The sequence below is a fragment of the Anoplopoma fimbria genome, chromosome 2 (genome assembly GCF_027596085.1).
Source record: "Anoplopoma fimbria isolate UVic2021 breed Golden Eagle Sablefish chromosome 2, Afim_UVic_2022, whole genome shotgun sequence".
NCBI lineage: Eukaryota > Metazoa > Chordata > Actinopteri > Perciformes > Anoplopomatidae > Anoplopoma > Anoplopoma fimbria.
Genome location: NC_072450.1, coordinates 189,021 through 207,542, shown reverse-complemented (window position 1 = coordinate 207,542; position 18,522 = coordinate 189,021). Strand labels below are relative to the sequence as shown.

The following is an 18,522-nucleotide window of genomic DNA, read 5'->3' as shown; positions in this document are numbered from 1 at the left end:
CTGGAAGCTCCGCTTTACGAGGGCAGCGCGGAGCACGTGAACGCCTCTCTGGTGTCTTCTGATTGGTCGGGCCAGTTTCCGGTTACAGATCCAAGATGGCGGCCTCACTGGTGGCGCATGTTGTCGCGGACGCTGGAGCGTTTCTAAAGAAAGCTCCTCTGCAGGTGAGTTTAAATGAATAAAGAATAAACCTTTAGTTAAAGTGACGTCAGAGGAGTCAGCGTGACGTCAGTCAGCGTGGTGTCCGGTACCGACACCGGGAGAAGCTACCGGCCCAACAGAAAACCGCAGCTCCATGAAATACTCATTTATTTATTTATCTCTTATTCTCTCTTATTCCTGCAGCGTTCTCATGTAGATTATGAATAAAGTGATATTAATAAAGTAATATTAATAAAGTGATATTGATAAAGTGATATTAATAAAGTGATATTAATAAAGTGATATTAATAAAGTGATATTAATAAAGTAATATGAATAAACTGATATTAATAAAGTAATATGAATAAACTGATATTAATAAACAATAGAATGACAATCAACGTTCATGTAACAGCAACACGTTCCTCTGGTTCCTCCGTGTTAAACCTCACGTCCATCCGCTGAGCACGAGACACATCACGAAGAAGAAGAAGAAGAAGCATGTTGTCATGGTGACCGGCTCTCCATTCACTCTGAAGAAGCTCATCTCTCCTTTTGACTTCTAACGCATCACTTCTGTCCTGCTCCCTGTTATGAGGTTTCACCCTTTAGCTTTAGCCAGGTCACCATGACGGTCTATGTTCACCATGACGGTCTGTGGTCACCATGACGGTCTATGTTCACCATGACGGTCTGTGTTCACCATGACGGTCTGTGTTCACCATGACGGTCTATGTTCACCATGACGGTCTGTGGTCACCATGACGGTCTATGTTCACCATGACGGTCTGTGGTCACCATGACGGTCTGTGTTCACCATGACGGTCTGTGTTCACCATCACCATGACGGTCTGTGGTCACCATGACGGTCTGTGTTCACCATGACGGTCTGTGGTCACCATGACGGTCTATGTTCACCATGACGGTCTGTGTTCACCATGACGGTCTGTGGTCACCATGACAGACTATGTATTGTTACCATGACGGTCTCTGTGGTCACCATGATAGTCTGTGGTCACCATGAAGGTCTATGTTCACCATGACAGACTATGTATTGTCACCATGACAGTCTGTGGTCACCATGAAGGTCTATGTTCACCATGACAGTCTATGGTGCATGTTTACATTTTACAGATTATTAAGTACACATCCTGATGTTCATATTCATGGGAGTCGGTTACATATAAATGTAGTTTTCTTAACGAATAAATTAAAATGAGAGTTGAAGTCAGATTGTTGTCATGACAACATGAACCGAGTCTCTTTAAATGGTCACAGTTCAGTCTGTCGGTTTGTGTTTCAGGATATCGGCAGAAACATCTACACCCTGAAAGATGTAGTGAACGAGATCAGAGACAAACCCACCAGGAAGAGTCTGGCCTTCCTCCCGTACCAGCTGACCTTTAAAGAGCCGCACCCTGAGCACATCAGACTGGGTAACTAAACCTGACCCTGAACACATCAGACGGGGTAACTAAACCTGACCCTGAACATGTCAGACTGGGTAACAATCCTGAACACGTCGGACTGGGTAACTAAACCTGACCCTGAACACATCAGACTGGGTAACAATCCTGAACACGTCGGACTGGGTAACTAAACCTGACCCTGAACACATCAGACTGGGTAACTAAATCTGACCCTGAACCCATCAGACTAGGTAACAATCCTGAACCTGAACCCATCAGACTGGATAAACTGAACCTGAACCTATCAGACTGGTTAACCTGAACCTGAACACATCAGACTGGATAAACTAAGCCTGAACCTGAACACATCAGACTGGATAAACTAAACCTGAACATGAACACGTCAGACTGGATAAACTAAACCTGAGGTCTGGTTTATCTTTAGCTTTCTTTGTGGTTCTTGTCTCAGTCACAGAGTTCTCTAAGAAGACCGGAGACTACCCGAGTCTCTCTGCCACCGACATCAAGGTCCTGGCTCTGACCTACCAGCTGGAGCTGGAGCATGTTGGCTCCCAACACCTGAAGAAAGAGCCGGAGGTTAAGGTACCTGAGAACGTAGAACCTCAGACTGATCAGCTGGTATTGGTTTAATAGAGTTCTGTAATATAATGGTTTATGTTTCAGGTGGATGTTCACAGCACTCAGCTCCACCCAGAGACTCCCGTTAACGTAGCCGGGTTCCACCTCCCCTCCAAGGTCAGAGACTCTGTTCTCCTACAAACATCTCATGGAGATCTACATGAAACATCAGGTGGACATCTTCACGTTTATTCTTTCCTTGTGGTTCCTTCAGAAACATGTGGACGGTGTGAACGTCCATCAGACGGAGACAAAGACAAAGATGGAGACATCGAACAGCGATGAGTTCAACAGCTTCCAGTTCTGGAGAGAACCGCTGCCGTCCATCGACAGAGACCTGCTGGACCTACTGGTGAGTCTGACCCAGAGCCAACCAGGAGCTCCACGAGGCAGCATGTCCTCATCTCCACAGGTCCTCATGTCTTCATCTCCTTATGTCTTCATCTCTTTATGTCTTCATGTCCTCAGGTCTTCATCTCCTCATGTCTTCATCTCCTTATGTCTTCATCTCCTCATGTCTTCATCTCCTCAGGTCCTCATGTCTTCATCTCCTTATGTCTTCATCTCCTCATGTCTTCATCTCCTCAGGTCCTCATGTCTTCATCTCCTTATGTCTTCATGTCCTCATGTCTTCATCTCTTTATGTCTTCATGTCCTCAGGTCTTCATCTCCTCAGGTCTTCATGTCCTCATGTCTTCATGTCCTCATGTCTTCATGTCCTCGTGTCCACATGTCACTAGTTAGAGTCAGAGGTCTGTGACTCCTCATGTAACGTCTTGTATCTTCGGTTCTCCTCCAGGAACCCGTGGAGGTTCTAAACCAGAACCTCAATCAGAACCAGACGGACACTCAGACGTCTTCAGCTGACGATGACGAGTTTAACAGCTTCCTGTTCTGGAGAGAACCGCTGGTGTCCGTGGACGACTGTCTGCTGGACCTACTGGTGAGTCTCAGAGGACTGGTCTGAACTGGTGCTTCAGATGAAGTCATGTGACTTTTCTACATCTCTAAACGGACCAATCAGGAGGAGCCGGTCGTCATAATAGAAAACTATGAAGAATATAAAAACAATATCTTTACTTTACTAAGTCGTCATACAGTTATTAATGATAATTATTGATTAATAAAGTGAACTATTAATATAACGTTATTATTGATTAATAAAGTGAACTATTAATATGACGTTATTATTGATTAATAAAGTGAACTATTAATGTAGGGTTATTGATTAATAAAGTGAACTATTAATATAGGGTTATTATTGATTAATGTATTAATAGATGTTAATGTCTGTAGAAAGTGGACGAAGGCTCCTCATCAGAGATCCGGTTGGACACGTCACTGCAGACAGACGACCAATCAGACGACGAGGATAAAGAGAACGAGCCTGAAGAGGATGAAGATGATGGAGGAGGAGGAGGAGGATGGATCACTCCTAGTAACATCAAACAGGTGAAGATGGACTCTGCTGATTGGACGGCTCCTGCTGATGTCACAGTGGGATGTCTGACCACCGACTTCGCCATGCAGGTAACAGACGAGGCTGTGAGGGAGATGATCCAATAGTCAGTTATTGATTAGCTGCAGATTGATTTCTGTTGATCGATTGATGGGTCGATTAATCCTCTGATCTGATCTTCTGTTCCAGAACGTTCTCATTCAGATCGGTCTTCATGTTCTGTCAGTTAACGGGATGCTGATCAAACAGGCCAGGAACTACATCCTCAGATGTCACGCCTGCTTCAGGTGAGTCCAGTTCACCTGAGAACCAGAGTCCCTAGACCAGAGTGTTGATAGAAACCTGAGGACCAGAGACTTTAACCTGGATGTGGTCTTACTTTCAGGACGACCAGCATCATGACCAAAGTGTTCTGTCCTCACTGTGGAAACTCGACTCTAAAGAAACTGGCGGTGACGGTCGGAGAGGACGGAAGCACCAAGATGCATTTCTCCAAGAACCCCAAAGTCCTGAACCCGAGAGGACTGAGGGTGAGACACGCACTCACACTAGTTATTCAGTCATATATGTATGTATGTGTATACATATATACATAATATATACATGTGTGTATATATGTGTATACATATATACATAATATATACATGTGTGTATATATATGTATAGTAAAACATTCAAATATAAGTCATATTTTTTTATAATAAAGAATCAATAAAAAGAGATGTAGTGAAGTATAAAGTAGCATAAGATGGAACAGTACATTTAAAAAAGAAGTACAGCACCTAGAGTACACAACTGTAGTACTTGTACCCTGATGGCAGACCATATTTACAGTATAGTACAATACTTCATTTCTTTGGAGTAGTACTTCAGTACTTGATGTGTGTCTGTGTTGCAGCACTCTCTGCCTCAGCCTCAGGGGGGTAAACACAGTAACAACCCTCAGCTGGTGGAGGACCAGAGCTTCCCCCAGCAGAGACTGTCCCGTAAAGCCCGCCAGAAGACGGACGTCTTCGATCCGGACTACGCCGCCGGAGCGTCCCCCTTCTGCCAGAACGACGTCTACAGCCGAGCCGCCAACCTGCAGATCAGAGACGGACGGGGCGGCGGCGGCAGGAGGCGGAGCAACCCTAACGCCACGCACAAGAAGTTAGTGAAGAAGAAATGAGGAGGGGACGGACATGTGGACTCATCAGGACTCCAGGTCCTTCGTCTGTCATCCAAGTCCTTCTCTCTGAAGGTGAAGCATGAACAAAAACTACAGACAGTCCTTTAATGATGTTTATGAATGAATGAATAAATAAATATGATCTAATGACTTCTTGTTTCATTATAACATTATGAATCTATTCTACATAAATAAATATGACTTCTTTGTTTTAATATAAAGACACGTTTTTGACTCGGATGATGTTTAATGTCATAAAAGAACATTTGTAGAAATCAAACATGTGAAACAGGAAACTGAATAGAGATGTTTTCTGTTGATTCAGAGTGAAGCTGAAGAGATGATTCATATTTATTATTGATTACTCAATGGTTCCTGAAGTGTCAGAAACATCAGTCCGTTTCCACGGTAACGTCTCAGAGTCTTCATCAGATGTTTGGTGGTCTCTCTGTTGGACTCACCTTCAGCTGTAAATGAGACGTTAAAGGACCGTCAGTCCAGAGAGAAGTCCTCTTCTTCTGCCTCCTCGGACTCAGAGTCTCTGAGACCGGACCGGGTGGACTCCGGGCCGACCTGACCCGACTCTGTCAGGTCCGGCTCGGTTTCCGGTTCTGGGATCTGGGTCTCAAAGGTCGGGCTGCTCAGCTGGGAGTCCGTGAGGATCTCCGTCTCTCTCTGAGGGAGCAGGAAGTCCAGAGGCTGGAGGACGGCCGCCACGTCGATGCAGCCCAGACCACCGAACCGGTTCAGCTGAGTGGGAGGAACTCCTGCGGAGACAAAGACCAGGTTCAGACACGCCCCCCCCAAGGGTGATCACCCCTCTATGAGAGGAGGGAACTAGTTTCTCATCCTGTGGTAGCAGACGGACCTACACTCTTACTAGAGCAGGAATACAAAGCTCAAAGAGGCCGCTCCCTGGACCAGGGGCTCATGTTTAATATCCATATTTAATATTCATGTTTAATATCCATATTCAATATTCAGATGTAATATCCATATTTAATATTCATATTTAATATTCGTATTTCATAATCATGTTTAATGTTAATATGTATAAATGTGTATTTAATGAATACATTTAATATTCAGATAAAACATTTTTATCTCATGAACCCTTGGCAGGTTTCCTGGCCGGTACTCGAGGACGCTTAAGACCAGTGAGACGTGGCTCTGATCTAGTGGTTCTGGTCTAGTGGTTTTGTTCTAGTGGTTCTGGTCTAGTGAATGAGGACAGTGAGAAGGAGGAGGACTCGTCTCCTCACCGAGGATGAGGGCGAGCTGAGCCGGAGGGAACAGGATCTGCAGGCAGCGGTTGAGGAACGGAAGCAGATCTTCAGCGTAGGACGAGCAGAAGAGGACGAACAGCTGCTTCTCTCTGCTGCTGAAGGCCGAGTCCTCGGCCCGGTGGAAGACCAGGATCTGATGGGTCACCTAAAGGGGGACAAGACCAACAACTCAACACCCCACTGCAGACGAGCCAGTCCACGTGACAGGAAGTAGTTAGCTTACGGTCTTCAGGGCATCCTGGAGACACGTGGCCACCTCCTGAGCTAGTCCCACCGGGCAGCAGAGCCGCAGGTCGTTGAAGGCCGTCAGGACGTTGTTGAGGAAGCAGGCCAGCGGCGTGAAGTCCAGCAGGGACATGGGTGGCTGCAGGGCTCCGGGCTGGGAGCCCGGGACGGCGTGGGGGACGGTCCCCCCCAGCACCGAGGGCAGGGTGATTAGGGTGTACACGTTCATGTCCTCCTTGAACTTGTCCACCGCCTCCTGCACAGCTCCGCGGAACGTCTCCACCGCCACTCGCTGGAACATCGGCGCCAGCTGTCCTCTGAAGTCGGCCCCCACCCGGCTGAAGGACAGACCGAAGTACATGCACTGACCCAGCAGGGAGTCCAGGCGGCCTCCCACGCCGCGCTGCAGGTCCCTCTCTAACGTCTCCAGGAACTCTGACACCTTCTGCACCACCCAGCCGTGAAAGATGGCGGCCTCGTTAACCGGGGCCTGCCCGCCGGCGGGGTGCGCCAGCGGGTCCTCGTCAGAGAAGATGGCTCTGTACTGCGTGATGATATCGAACAGGTGGACCCTGCAGGCCTCGATGGTTTTGGTGATGTGGAAGTAGGGGTCGTCCTCGGGGATGGCGGCGAGGATGGACTGAAGCCAGGAGCCTCGAGCCTGCAGGAATTTCACCCTAAGCTCCGCCTCTGTGAACACGTCCATCCTCCGCAGGTAGCCAATCACACGCAGGCAGGCGGGCAGCTGAGAGTTACTGCGAAGCTGCTGCAGCAGCTGGTTGAGCATCAGCTGGGCGGACTGACGCACCTCACGCACGATCCCCTGCAGGACGACACGCCAAGTCAGGTTTAAGTAGTCAAGATACTTTAGCATGCTATTCACAAACAGCAATTTAGGCTTAGCCTGTTAGTTAGCCTGACAGTTAGCCCGGCAGTTAGTTAGCCCGGCAGTTAGCCTGGACCAGACCAGGTAAGTTCACAGTATGAGTTGACCTAGGAACTGACCTAGGAACCTGATGAGCTGAAACTGAGTCCGACTAGCTGATTCTTAGGTGACCTGTTTGAACGGGGCTCACCTGGATGACGGGGAGGGACGAGTGCTTCTTCTCCAGCCTTTTGGCGTACGCCGCCAACTCCAGAGCCTCCTCGTAGTAACCGTTACGGACGCAGGTGTCCATCAGCTGAGGGATCTCCAGGATCTCCAGGATCTCAGTGTGACGGTTCAACGTGAGGCTGTTCATCCGGCGACTGGCTCCGATCTGCTCCGCCTCCTTCATGAAGCCCCTGAACACAACACACACTGTGTGTTCAGACTCCTTCATGAAGCCCCTGAACACAACACACACTGTGTGTTCAGACTCCTTCATGAAGCCCCTGAACACAACACACACTCCTTCATGAAGCCCCTGAACACAACACACTCGTGTGTTCAGACTCCTTCATGAAGCCCCTGAACACAACACACTCGTGTGTTCAGACTCCTTCATGAAGCCCCTGAACACAACACACACTGTGTGTTCAGACTCCTTCATGAAGCCCCTGAACACAACACAACACACACTCGTGTGTTCAGACTCCTTCATGAAGCCCCTGAACACAACACAACACTCGTGTGTTCAGACTCCTTCATGAAGCCCCTGAACACAACACAACACTCGTGTGTTCAGACTCCTTCATGAAGCCCCTGAACACAACACACACTCATCAGATAGAGTCTGGGTTCTGTCATGTTTTCAGACTTATTTTAGAACCCGTTTCTCTTTAAGATGAGAACGTTTCGTCTGTTTTCAGTGAAACAACATCAAAACGGTGTTTTACTTTGTTTTCTGTGTTTTACTTTGTTTGGTAGGGGATAGGGGGTAGGGACTCTGGGACTCTGGGACTCAGGGACTCAGGGACTCTGGACTCTGGGACTTTGGGACTCTGGACTCTGGGACTCTGGGACTCTGGACTTTGGGACTCTGGACTTTGGGACTCTGGACTTTGGGACTCTGGGACTCTGGACTCTGGGACTCTGGACTTTGGGACTCTGGACTCTGGGACTCAGGGACTCAGGGACTCTGGACTCTGGACTCTGGGACTCTGGACTTTGGGACTCTGGGACTTTGGGACTCTTGGACTTTGGGACTCTGGACTCTGGACTCTGGGACTCTGGGACTCTGGGACTCTGGACTCTGGACTCTGGACTCCCACTACCCCCCCACAGACCACAGACCTGCATCGCTCCCTGAAGGCGGGCAGCTTGTCCAGCAGGCGGGACACGCTGCCCTCCACGCGGCTGAAGTCCCGGTAGGTGTCCCGGGTGCAGTCTGCGGTCCGGATGAAGGTCTGGTAGTTGCAGAAGGCCAGCTCCCGGGTCTGCTGCAGGATCACAGCCCGCTCCTCACACAGACGCTCCGGCTCCCGGACCAGCTTCTCCAGCCCGAAGGAGCTCAGCAAGGACAGGTAGCCCGCCACGTCCGCGCTCCGGAGGTCCCTGCTGTCCCTCAGACTGCTGTCTCTGTCCCTGATGTCTCTGATGTCTCTCCCACTGATGTCTCTCCCACTGTCCCTGTCCCTCCCGCTGCTGTCCCTCAGGCTGTCCGGGAACACGTCCTTAAAGATGGACGCCAGGATGCTCTCGTCCTCCACGTCCACGGCCGCCATGTTGGAGCAGCTGACGTGAGGACGGGTTCTTCAGGACTCTGTTGACACCACTTCCTGGTTCGCGCTCCTTCTTCTTCGTTGGTGTTATTGTTGTTCAACCAGCAGAGATGCGCATGACCGCCACCAGCCGGCACATGCGCAGTGTGACTATGATGACGTAACGAAAGGTGTCAGACCAATGGAGTACAGTAAAACTATATATATATATATATATAGTATATATATATATATACTATATATATATATATATATATATATATATATATATATATATATATATATATATATATATATATATATATATATATATATATATATACTATATATATAGTATATATATATATATATATATATATATATATATATATATATATATATATATATATACTATATATATACTATATATATATATATATATATACTATATATATATATATATATAGTATATATATAGTATAGTATATATATATATATATAGTATATATACTATATATATATATATATATATATATATATATATATATATATACTATATATATATACTATATATATATATACTATATATATATATATATATATATATATATATATATATATATATATATATATATATATATATATATATATATATATATATATATATATATATATATATATATATATATATATATATATATATATATATATATATATATATATATATATATATATATATATATATATATATATATATATATATATATATATATATATATATATATATATATATATATATATATATATATATATATATATATATATATATATATATATATATATATATATATATATATATATATATATATATATATATATATATATATATATATATATATATATATATATATACTATATATATATATATATATATATATATATATATACTATATATATATACTATATATATATATTATATATATATATATATATATATATATATATATATATATATATATATATATATATATATATATATATATATATATATATATATATATATATAGTATATATATATATATCAGATATATATATATATCAGATATATATATATCCCATCAGAGAGGAACATGTTCCTCTCTGATGGGAGATGATTGTTAATTGTTGTTGTTGTCAATAAAGTTGTTTTTAAAAAACATTTCTGACGTCACCGGAAGTGATGGCCGGCTTGTCGTCCGGTTGCTAAGCTGCAGCGAGGAGCAGCAGCCCGTCAGCAGCTGATCCGGTACCGGAGGAGGACTACCGGAGTCTACGCTCAGGTAACAGCTAGCTTAGCATCAACGAGCTAACTGCTAACCAGCTAGCTCATAGCTAACGCTAGCATAGCTAGCTGGTTCACCCCGTGACGTCACACTGCAATATACTCTGTCACAGTACAAGTACCTCTACCACACTGTAATATACTCTGTCACAGTACAAGTACCTCTACCACACTGTAATGTACTCTGTCACAGTACAAGTACCTCTACTACACTGTAATATACTCTGTCACAGTACAAGTACCTCTACCACACTGTAATGTACTCTGTCACAGTACAAGTACCTCTACCACACTGTAATGTACTCTGTCACAGTACAAGTACCTCTACCACACTGTAATGTACTCTGTCACAGTACAAGTACCTCTACCACACTGTAATGTACTCTGTCACAGTAATGTACACAGTACAAGTACCTCTACCACACTGTAATATACTCTGTCACAGTACAAGTACCTCTACTACACTGTAATATACTCTGTCACAGTACAAGTACCTCTACTACACTGTAATATACTCTGTCACAGTACAAGTACCTCTACTACACTGTAATATACTCTGTCACAGTACAAGTACCTCTACTACACTGTAATATACTCTGTCACAGTACAAGTACCTCTACTACACTGTAATATACTCTGTCACAGTACAAGTACCTCTACTACACTGTAATATACTCTGTCACAGTACAAGTACCTCTACTACACTGTAATGTACTCTGTCACAGTACAAGTACCTCTACCACACTGTAATATACTCTCACAGTACAAGTACCTCTACTACACTGTAATATACTCTGTCACAGTACAAGTACCTCTACTACACTGTAATATACTCTGTCACAGTACAAGTACCTCTACTACACTGTACACCAGACTGTTAATATAGTCTTTTAAAGTAAAGTACATATGTAGTATGTCACATGTAGTACGTCTCGTTTAGTATGTCTCATGTACTAGTACCTCTCATGTATTAGTACCTCATGTAGTAGTCCCTCTCATGTAGTAGTCCCTCTCATGTAGTAGTACCTCTCATGTAGTAGTACCTCATGTAGTAGTACCTCATGTAGTAGTCCCTCTCATGTAGTAGTACCTCTCATGTAGTAGTCCCTCTCATGTAGTAGTACCTCATGTAGTAATACCTCATGTAGTAGTACCTCTCATGTAGTAGTCCCTCTCATGTAGTAGTACCTCATGTAGTAGTACCTCTCATGTAGTAGTACCTCATGTAGTAGTACCTCTCATGTAGTAGTACCTCATGTAGTAATACCTCATGTAGTAGTACCTCTCATGTAGTAGTCCCTCTCATGTAGTAGTACCTCATGTAGTAGTACCTCATGTAGTAGTACCTCATGTAGTAGTATGTAGTAGTCCCTCTCATGTAGTAGTACCTCTCATGTAGTAGTACCTCATGTAGTAGTACCTCTCATGTAGTAGTCCCTCTCATGTAGTAGTACCTCATGTAGTAGTACCTCTCATGTAGTAATACCTCATGTAGTAGTACCTCTCATGTAGTAGTACCTCTCATGTAGTAGTACCTCATGTAGTAGTACCTCTCATGTAGTAGTCCCTCTCATGTAGTAGTACCTCATGTAGTAGTCCCTCTCATGTAGTAGTACCTCTCATGTAGTAGTACCTCATGTAGTAGTACCTCATGTAGTAGTACCTCATGTAGTAGTCCCTCTCATGTAGTAGTACCTCATGTATGTAGTAGTACCTCTCATGTAGTAGTACCTCTCATGTAGTAGTACCTCTCATGTAGTAGTACCTCTCATGTAGTAGTACCTCTCATGTATATGTAATACACTACTGATTGTAAGTCGCTTTGGATAAAAGCGTCTGCTAAATGACTGTAATGTAATGTAGTAGTACCTCTCATGTCGTAGTAGTAGTACCTCTCATGTCGTAGTAGTAGTACCTCTCATGTAGTAGTAGTAGTAGTAGTAGTACCTCTCATGTAGTAGTAGTAGTAGTAGTAGTAGTCTCATGTAGTAGTAGTAGTAGTAGTAGTAGTAGTACCTCTCATGTAGTAGTAGTAGTAGTAGTAGTAGTAGTAGTACCTCTCATGTAGTAGTAGTAGTAGTAGTAGTAGTAGTAGTACCTCTCATGTAGTAGTAGTAGTAGTAGTAGTACCTCTCATGTAGTAGTAGTAGTAGTAGTAGTAGTAGTACCTCTCATGTAGTAGTAGTAGTAGTAGTAGTAGTAGTAGTAGTCTCATGTAGTAGTAGTAGTAGTAGTAGTAGTACCTCTCATGTAGTATCACGTGTCTCATGACCTGTTCTGTGGTTTTGTTTCTCTTCAGGTGGATGAAGATCAGTGAAAACAGAAGCTGATGTCTGAACTCACTGATCCTGACTGACCTTCATCAGTTCACTTTCACTGTGTCCAGTCTCCCAGTGAGACCAGTATGACCAGTATGGCTGCAGCCAACACCACCAAGATCTCATGGAGACTGCGTGAGTTTCAGCTTCTTGTTGAATTTCCTCTCTGACATCAATCCTCGTCTGGAAACTATACTGTGATAAATACTGTGATAAATACTGTGATAAATACTGTGAGGTATACGATAATATATACTGTGAGGTATACTGTGATAAATACTGTGAGATATATGATAATATATACTGTGAGGTATTTGATAATATATACTGTGAGGTATATGATAATATATACTGTGAGGTATATGATAATATATACTGTGAGGTATATGATAATATATACTGTGAGGTATATGATAATATATACTGTGAGGTATTTGATAATATATACTGTGAGGTATATGATAATATATACTGTGAGGTATTTGATAATATATACTGTGAGGTATATGATAATATATACTGTGAGGTATATGATAATATATACTGTGAGGTATATGATAATATATACTGTGAGGTATATAATATATACTGATAATAATATATACTGTGAGGTATATGATAATATATACTGTGAGGTATATGATAATATATACTGTGAGGTATATGATAATATATACTGTGAGGTATTTGATAATATATACGCGTGCGTCCGTCCGTCCGTCCGTCCAGTGGAACGTGTCGAAGCTGTTCTGTTCTTCATGTTCTTCATGTCTCCTGTTGGCAGCAGAGCTTTGACTCTGGTCTCACACTGAGACACTGAGGAGCTCCTCTGCTTCACTTCAGAACCACGTTGCCGTGGACCAGCGCTCTGATGAGTGACATCACTAAGTTTGTCCCTCCTGTGTTGTTGTACAGAGGAGTTCGAGGCTCACTCCAGCACCGTTTCCTGTTTGGCTCTGGGGAAAAGCTCCGGCCGCCTGCTGGCCACAGGAGGGGAGGACTGCAGGGTCAACATCTGGGCCGTCAGCAAGGCCAACTGCATCATGGTGAGTCTCACATCTGGACAGAGCAGCTCACATCTGGACAGAGCTGGAGGTTTACTGTGATATGAAACCCCACAGAACCTCTCACTTAGTGTTCTGTTTCCTCCCAGAGTCTGACGGGTCACAAGAACCCGGTGGAGTGTGTCCAGTTCAACATGTCGGAGGAGCAGGTGGTCGCTGGTTCTCAGTCTGGATCTATACGGGTCTGGGACCTGGAGGCTGCTAAGAGTGAGACCCAGTTTGTTCTCGTGTTTGTTTGTTTCAGGGTTTCTTTTCTAGTCCTTTTATTCCAGCTGAGAACGTTTGTTCATGTCTCCTCCAGTTCTAAGAACTTTGATGGGACACAAAGCCAACATCACCAGTCTGGCCTTCCACCCGTTTGGAGACTTCCTCGCCTCCAGCTCCATGGACACCAACATCAAGGTGTGTGTGTGTGTGTGTGTGTGTGTGTGTGTGTGTGTGTGTGTGTGTGTGTGTGTGTGTGTGTGTGTGTGTGTGTGTGTGTGTGTGTGTGTGTGTGTGTGTGTGTGTGTGTGTGTGTGTGTGTGTGTGTGTGTGTGTGTGTGTGTGTGTGTGTGTGTAACTGAGAATGTGAGTTTGTACTAATGAACTCTTTCTCCTCATCTGAACTTGTGGACTCGTCCGGTTCTGTCAGCTGTGGGACGTGCGGAGGAAAGGATATGTGTTCAGGTACAAGGTGAGAACTGTGTGTGTTTAAATAAAGTTAATCACATTTTAAAATATGTATTTTCATAATATGTTCGATCGTTAAAGTCCTGGTTGTGTTTCAGGGTCACACTCAGGCGGTGAGGAGTCTGGCCTTCAGTCCTGATGGGAAGTGGTTGGCTTCAGCCAGTGACGACTCCACGGTCAAGGTACTAACTGAAGAACCACATCACACCTGTTAGAGTCTGGAGAACCACACCTGCACCGATCACTTCCTGAACTCATTTCACTTTCAACATGAAGATTTATCGGTCGTGTAGCTTCGTGCTAACATCACATCATAAAGTCCTGTGGTTGGTTCGTTATCACAAACAAACCCCATCAGAGTCCACTAGGAGGCAGACCGAGGACCCCATTCTAAAGAGGTCTGGGTTCTGATTGGTCCTCACCAGGGTTCCTTTGAACCAGTACTAATGAACCGATGTAACACCTGAGTGTGTTTTACCTGAAGCAGCCAGGTGAAGAAGCAGCCTCGGCCTCTGATCAGATAGTTCCTGATTTAAACTAACTGTTTGATCGGCTGCTTGTGTTTCTACAACATTAAAATATCAGATCCCAAACGGTGAATCTGGAGGTTTTCTAACCATTATTATTCGTTATTATTAATAATTATTTGTTATTATTCATTAATATTCATTATTATTCTTTATTATTCATTATTATTCATTATTTTTCATTATTATTCGTTATTATTCATTAATATTCGTTATTATTCATTATTATTCATTATTATTCATTATTATTCATTATCATTATTATCCATTATTATTCGTTATTATTTGTTATTATTTATTATTCATTATTATTTATGATTCATTATTATTCGTTATTATTCATTATTATTCGTTATTATTCATTATTATTCATTATTATCCATTATTATTTGTTATTATGAATTAGTATTCATTAATATTCCTTATTATCCATTATTATTCCTTATTATCCATTATTATTCCTTATTATTCTTTATTATACATTATTCTTTATTATTCCTTGTATTCGTTATTATTCATTATTCATTATTATTCTTCATTATTCCTTATTATCCATTATTATTCCGTATTATTCATTATTATCCATTATTATTCGTTATTATTCATTATTATTCATTATTATTCATTTTTATTCTTTATCATTCCTTATTATCCATTATTATTCCTTATTATTCCTTATTATTCCTTATTATTCTTTATTTTCCATTATTATTCATTATTATTCATTATTATTCTTTATTATTCCTTGTTATCCATTATTATTCCTTATTATCCATTATTATTCGTTATTATTCGTTATTATTCTTTACTATCCATTTTTATTCTTTATTTTTCCTCGTTATTTGTTATTATTCATTACTATTGATACGTTTGTTGACGGTCTGATCCTGTCTCCTCCAGCTGTGGGACCTGACTCAGGGGAAGATGATCACAGAGTTTAACTCTCACACTGCAGCCGTCAACATCATCCAGTTCCACCCCAACGAGTACCTGCTGGCCTCAGGCAGCTCCGACAGGTACAGCAAAACAGATTAAAAAAGATCAACATCAGTTTAGTTTGACTTTATATTGATAGGTTAGAGGTAAACATTCCTGTTCATGTTCATGGAGGCTGCTGGCCTGAAGAGAGCAGAGAGAAGTTTCACTCTAAGTTCAGTTCTCCTTCATAAAGAGCTTTGGACGTATTCTATAGATACCATTCACTCAAAGGATTCTGGTTCTCAACTTTTCTCTTTCAGCTGTGTGTCTAAGTCAGACAGCTGGCTTCTCTTTTCTTTGTCTCATGTTCATACTCTTTATTGTCTTTCATTATTTAGCCCTCTGATGTTATTAGAGGAGACAGAGCTCATAAATGATGTCCTTTCTCCTCCTCAGTGATGGTGAGGTTTTCTTTGATCTCTGCTGGATGTTGAGTGTGTTGTCTGGTTTTGTCTGCAGGACCATCAAGCTGTGGGATCTGGAGAAGTTTACGATGATCGGCTCGTTGGAGGGAGACACGACTCCCGTCAGGTGAGCTTTCTAACCACAGAGTGTAGCAGGCGGGACAACATGTTACAGGAAGGTGACCTCTGACCCCTGTGTGTTCAGGTCTGTGTTCTTCAGCTCGGACGGCTCCTGTCTGTACAGCGGGGCCACCGACTCTCTGCGGATCTTTGGCTGGGAGCCCGACCGCTGCTTCGACGTGGTACCGGTGGGCTGGGGGAAGGTCTCCGACCTGGCGGTCTGCAACCAGCAGCTGGTGTGTAGCTGTTGTTGTTGTTGTTGTTGTTATTATAATTTTTATTGTTATTATCATTATTATTATGATTGTTATTTTTATTATTATTGTTATTATTATTGTTATCATTATTATTATTGTTATTATCATTATCATTATTATTATTATCATTAATATTATCATTATTATTGTTGTTGTTGTTGTTGTTGTTGTTGTTGTTGTTATTATTATTATTATCATTATTATTGTTATTATCATTATTATCGTTGTTATTATTGTTATTATTATAATCATTATTATTGTCATTATTATTACTATAATCATTATAATTATTACTATTATCATTATCATTATTATTATTATTATTATTATTATTATTATAATCTTCACATCCTGAGAACCCCTCTGCTCCACAGATCGGCGTGTCTCACCAGCTCTCCAGTGTCTCGTCCTACGTGGTTGATCTGAAGCGGGTGAAGAAGAGCGGCGGCTCTGTGATCCAGGGAATCATCCAGGACAACCAGCCGCTCACAGAGCCCAGAGACCCCAAAGGATCCGCCCTGCGCAGGAACTACGAGAGACCCACAACCACCTGCAGCTCACAGAGGTACGGAGGCTCCGAAGCTTCACACCATCTGGAGAATACCTGCAAAGACTAACAACAACTAATACTACTAGTACTAGCATCTTGTGATCTTTAAATACCAAAACTATAGTTTTTTTCTGGTACATATGGTTTTATGTTGATGTTCTTGGAGTCCAGCAAGAGTCCTTTGCTTGAGTCATATTCTGCGGCTTCTTTCAGCCGCCTCTGAGATTCATTTGATGGTCTGCTGCTTAACATTTGCATGGATCTCCAACTCCTTCAGGAGTCTCATGGATCTCCAACTCTTTCAGGAGTCTCATGGATCTCCAACTCCTTCAGGAGTCTCATGGATCTCCAACACTTCTCATGGTAGAAGAAGTCATGAATCATCCCAACACTTCCCTCTTCTACTGGAAATACTTGGTTTAGTATTCCAGCACTGCTGTTTTGCTTCTGCTGCCAGCTCTATGTAGCGTAGCTTCTTATGCTCATAGGCCTCATAGGTCTCATAGGCCTCATAGGTCTCATAGGTCTCATAGGCCTCATAGGCCTCATAGGTCTCATAGGTCTCATAGGCCTCATAGGTCTCATAGGCCTCATAGGTCTCATAGGTCTCATAGGCCTCATAGGTCTCATAGGTCTCATAGGCCTCATAGGCCTCATAGGCCTCATAGGCCTCATAGGCCTCATAGGTCTCATAGGCCTCATAGGTCTCATAGGCCTCATAGGTCTCATAGGTCTTATAGGTCTCATAGGTCTCCTGGACTGTTCCTTCCCACGGGGCTGTGAGCTCCATAATGGAAGCAGTCTTCAGTGAAGGAGACCAAAACCGGCAAAGGTTAGTAGGTCAGATTAAGGTGTCCTGTTTCTGGCTCGTTAGAAGGATCTTTGGGCCTTTCCTGGTTGCCTTCAGGGGATTGGTTGCTGTTAAGAGGAACAGAGTTGGCCCACCAAGCCTTCTGTGTGACTTCTTTCTGTCATGCTTTCATCGGGAGCCTCTAAGGAAGCGTAGGAAACTCTGTGGATCCTTGTAGACCTTGTATGGTCCTCTGCTTGGAGCAGAACCAGACCTTCTCCTCCTGCATCAGATACTTTGTTTAACTAACGTTTCACTTGTCACATGTTGTGATGTCATCAGGGTGAAGCAGAGTTCAGACGCTGATAGGCGGAGCCCCGAAGGTGAGAGGCGGAGCCCCAGTGAGGACGAGGGGGACGAGAAAGTGTCATCAGCTGAAATCCACAACGCAGAAGACTTCAAAGAGATCTTCCAGCCGAAGAACGCCATCTGTAGGTCGACTCTCATCTTCACACCTTCATCTTCACACCTTCACACCTTCATCTTCACACCTTCACACCTTCACACCTCTT

General features: G+C 42.9%; 3 protein-coding genes across 3 annotated transcripts in view; 2 read left to right on the top strand and 1 right to left on the bottom strand.

The window, feature by feature from the left end:
• The first annotated feature begins 8 nt into the window (after positions 1-8).
• On the top strand, positions 9-4,963 carry nob1 (NIN1 (RPN12) binding protein 1 homolog). Its single transcript, XM_054619537.1, has 10 exons — positions 9-164; positions 1,445-1,577; positions 2,020-2,153; positions 2,235-2,306; positions 2,404-2,541; positions 2,989-3,132; positions 3,486-3,719; positions 3,838-3,935; positions 4,034-4,178; positions 4,547-4,963. Exons 1-10 carry the CDS (start codon positions 96-98, stop codon positions 4,814-4,816), a joined length of 1,437 nt encoding a protein of 478 aa, XP_054475512.1. The 5' UTR covers positions 9-95; the 3' UTR covers positions 4,817-4,963.
• Positions 4,964-5,024: 61 nt separating this feature from the next.
• Positions 5,025-9,079, bottom strand: cog8 (component of oligomeric golgi complex 8). Its single transcript, XM_054619528.1, has 5 exons — positions 8,543-9,079; positions 7,404-7,611; positions 6,326-7,150; positions 6,079-6,247; positions 5,025-5,583 (listed from the first exon to the last, which is right to left on the bottom strand). Exons 1-5 carry the CDS (start codon positions 8,971-8,973, stop codon positions 5,309-5,311), a joined length of 1,908 nt encoding a protein of 635 aa, XP_054475503.1. The 5' UTR covers positions 8,974-9,079; the 3' UTR covers positions 5,025-5,308.
• Positions 9,080-10,181: 1,102 nt separating this feature from the next.
• The window catches only part of katnb1 (katanin p80 (WD repeat containing) subunit B 1), an 18,105-nt gene continuing 9,764 nt past the window's right edge, over positions 10,182-18,522 (top strand). The window contains exons 1-12 of the mRNA XM_054619516.1: positions 10,182-10,268; positions 12,570-12,723; positions 13,504-13,634; positions 13,742-13,859; positions 13,954-14,054; positions 14,287-14,328; positions 14,423-14,506; positions 15,752-15,867; positions 16,289-16,360; positions 16,439-16,589; positions 16,985-17,175; positions 18,293-18,441. Of these exons, the coding sequence (XP_054475491.1) occupies positions 12,675-12,723; positions 13,504-13,634; positions 13,742-13,859; positions 13,954-14,054; positions 14,287-14,328; positions 14,423-14,506; positions 15,752-15,867; positions 16,289-16,360; positions 16,439-16,589; positions 16,985-17,175; positions 18,293-18,441 (1,204 nt within the window). The 5' untranslated portion in view covers positions 10,182-10,268; positions 12,570-12,674. The remainder of the gene's footprint in view (positions 10,269-12,569; positions 12,724-13,503; positions 13,635-13,741; positions 13,860-13,953; positions 14,055-14,286; positions 14,329-14,422; positions 14,507-15,751; positions 15,868-16,288; positions 16,361-16,438; positions 16,590-16,984; positions 17,176-18,292; positions 18,442-18,522) is intronic.

What these genes read in the sequence shown, in the direction of transcription:
- nob1 (XM_054619537.1), top strand. Translation starts at nt 96, where the DNA reads ATGGCGGCCTCACTGGTGGCGCATGTTGTCGCGGACGCTGGAGCGTTT. An exon ending in TAAAGAAAGCTCCTCTGCAG is followed by an intron (nt 165 to 1,444) that starts GTGAGTTTAAAT and finishes TTTGTGTTTCAG; the next exon opens with GATATCGGCAGAAACATCTA. An exon ending in CCCTGAGCACATCAGACTGG is followed by an intron (nt 1,578 to 2,019) that starts GTAACTAAACCT and finishes TTCTTGTCTCAG; the next exon opens with TCACAGAGTTCTCTAAGAAG.
- cog8 (XM_054619528.1), bottom strand. Translation starts at nt 8,973, where the DNA reads ATGGCGGCCGTGGACGTGGAGGACGAGAGCATCCTGGCGTCCATCTTT. An exon ending in GCCTTCAGGGAGCGATGCAG is followed by an intron (nt 7,612 to 8,542) that starts GTCTGTGGTCTG and finishes TGTTGTGTTCAG; the next exon opens with GGGCTTCATGAAGGAGGCGG. An exon ending in TCAGCTCGCCCTCATCCTCG is followed by an intron (nt 5,584 to 6,078) that starts GTGAGGAGACGA and finishes TTGTCTCCGCAG; the next exon opens with GAGTTCCTCCCACTCAGCTG.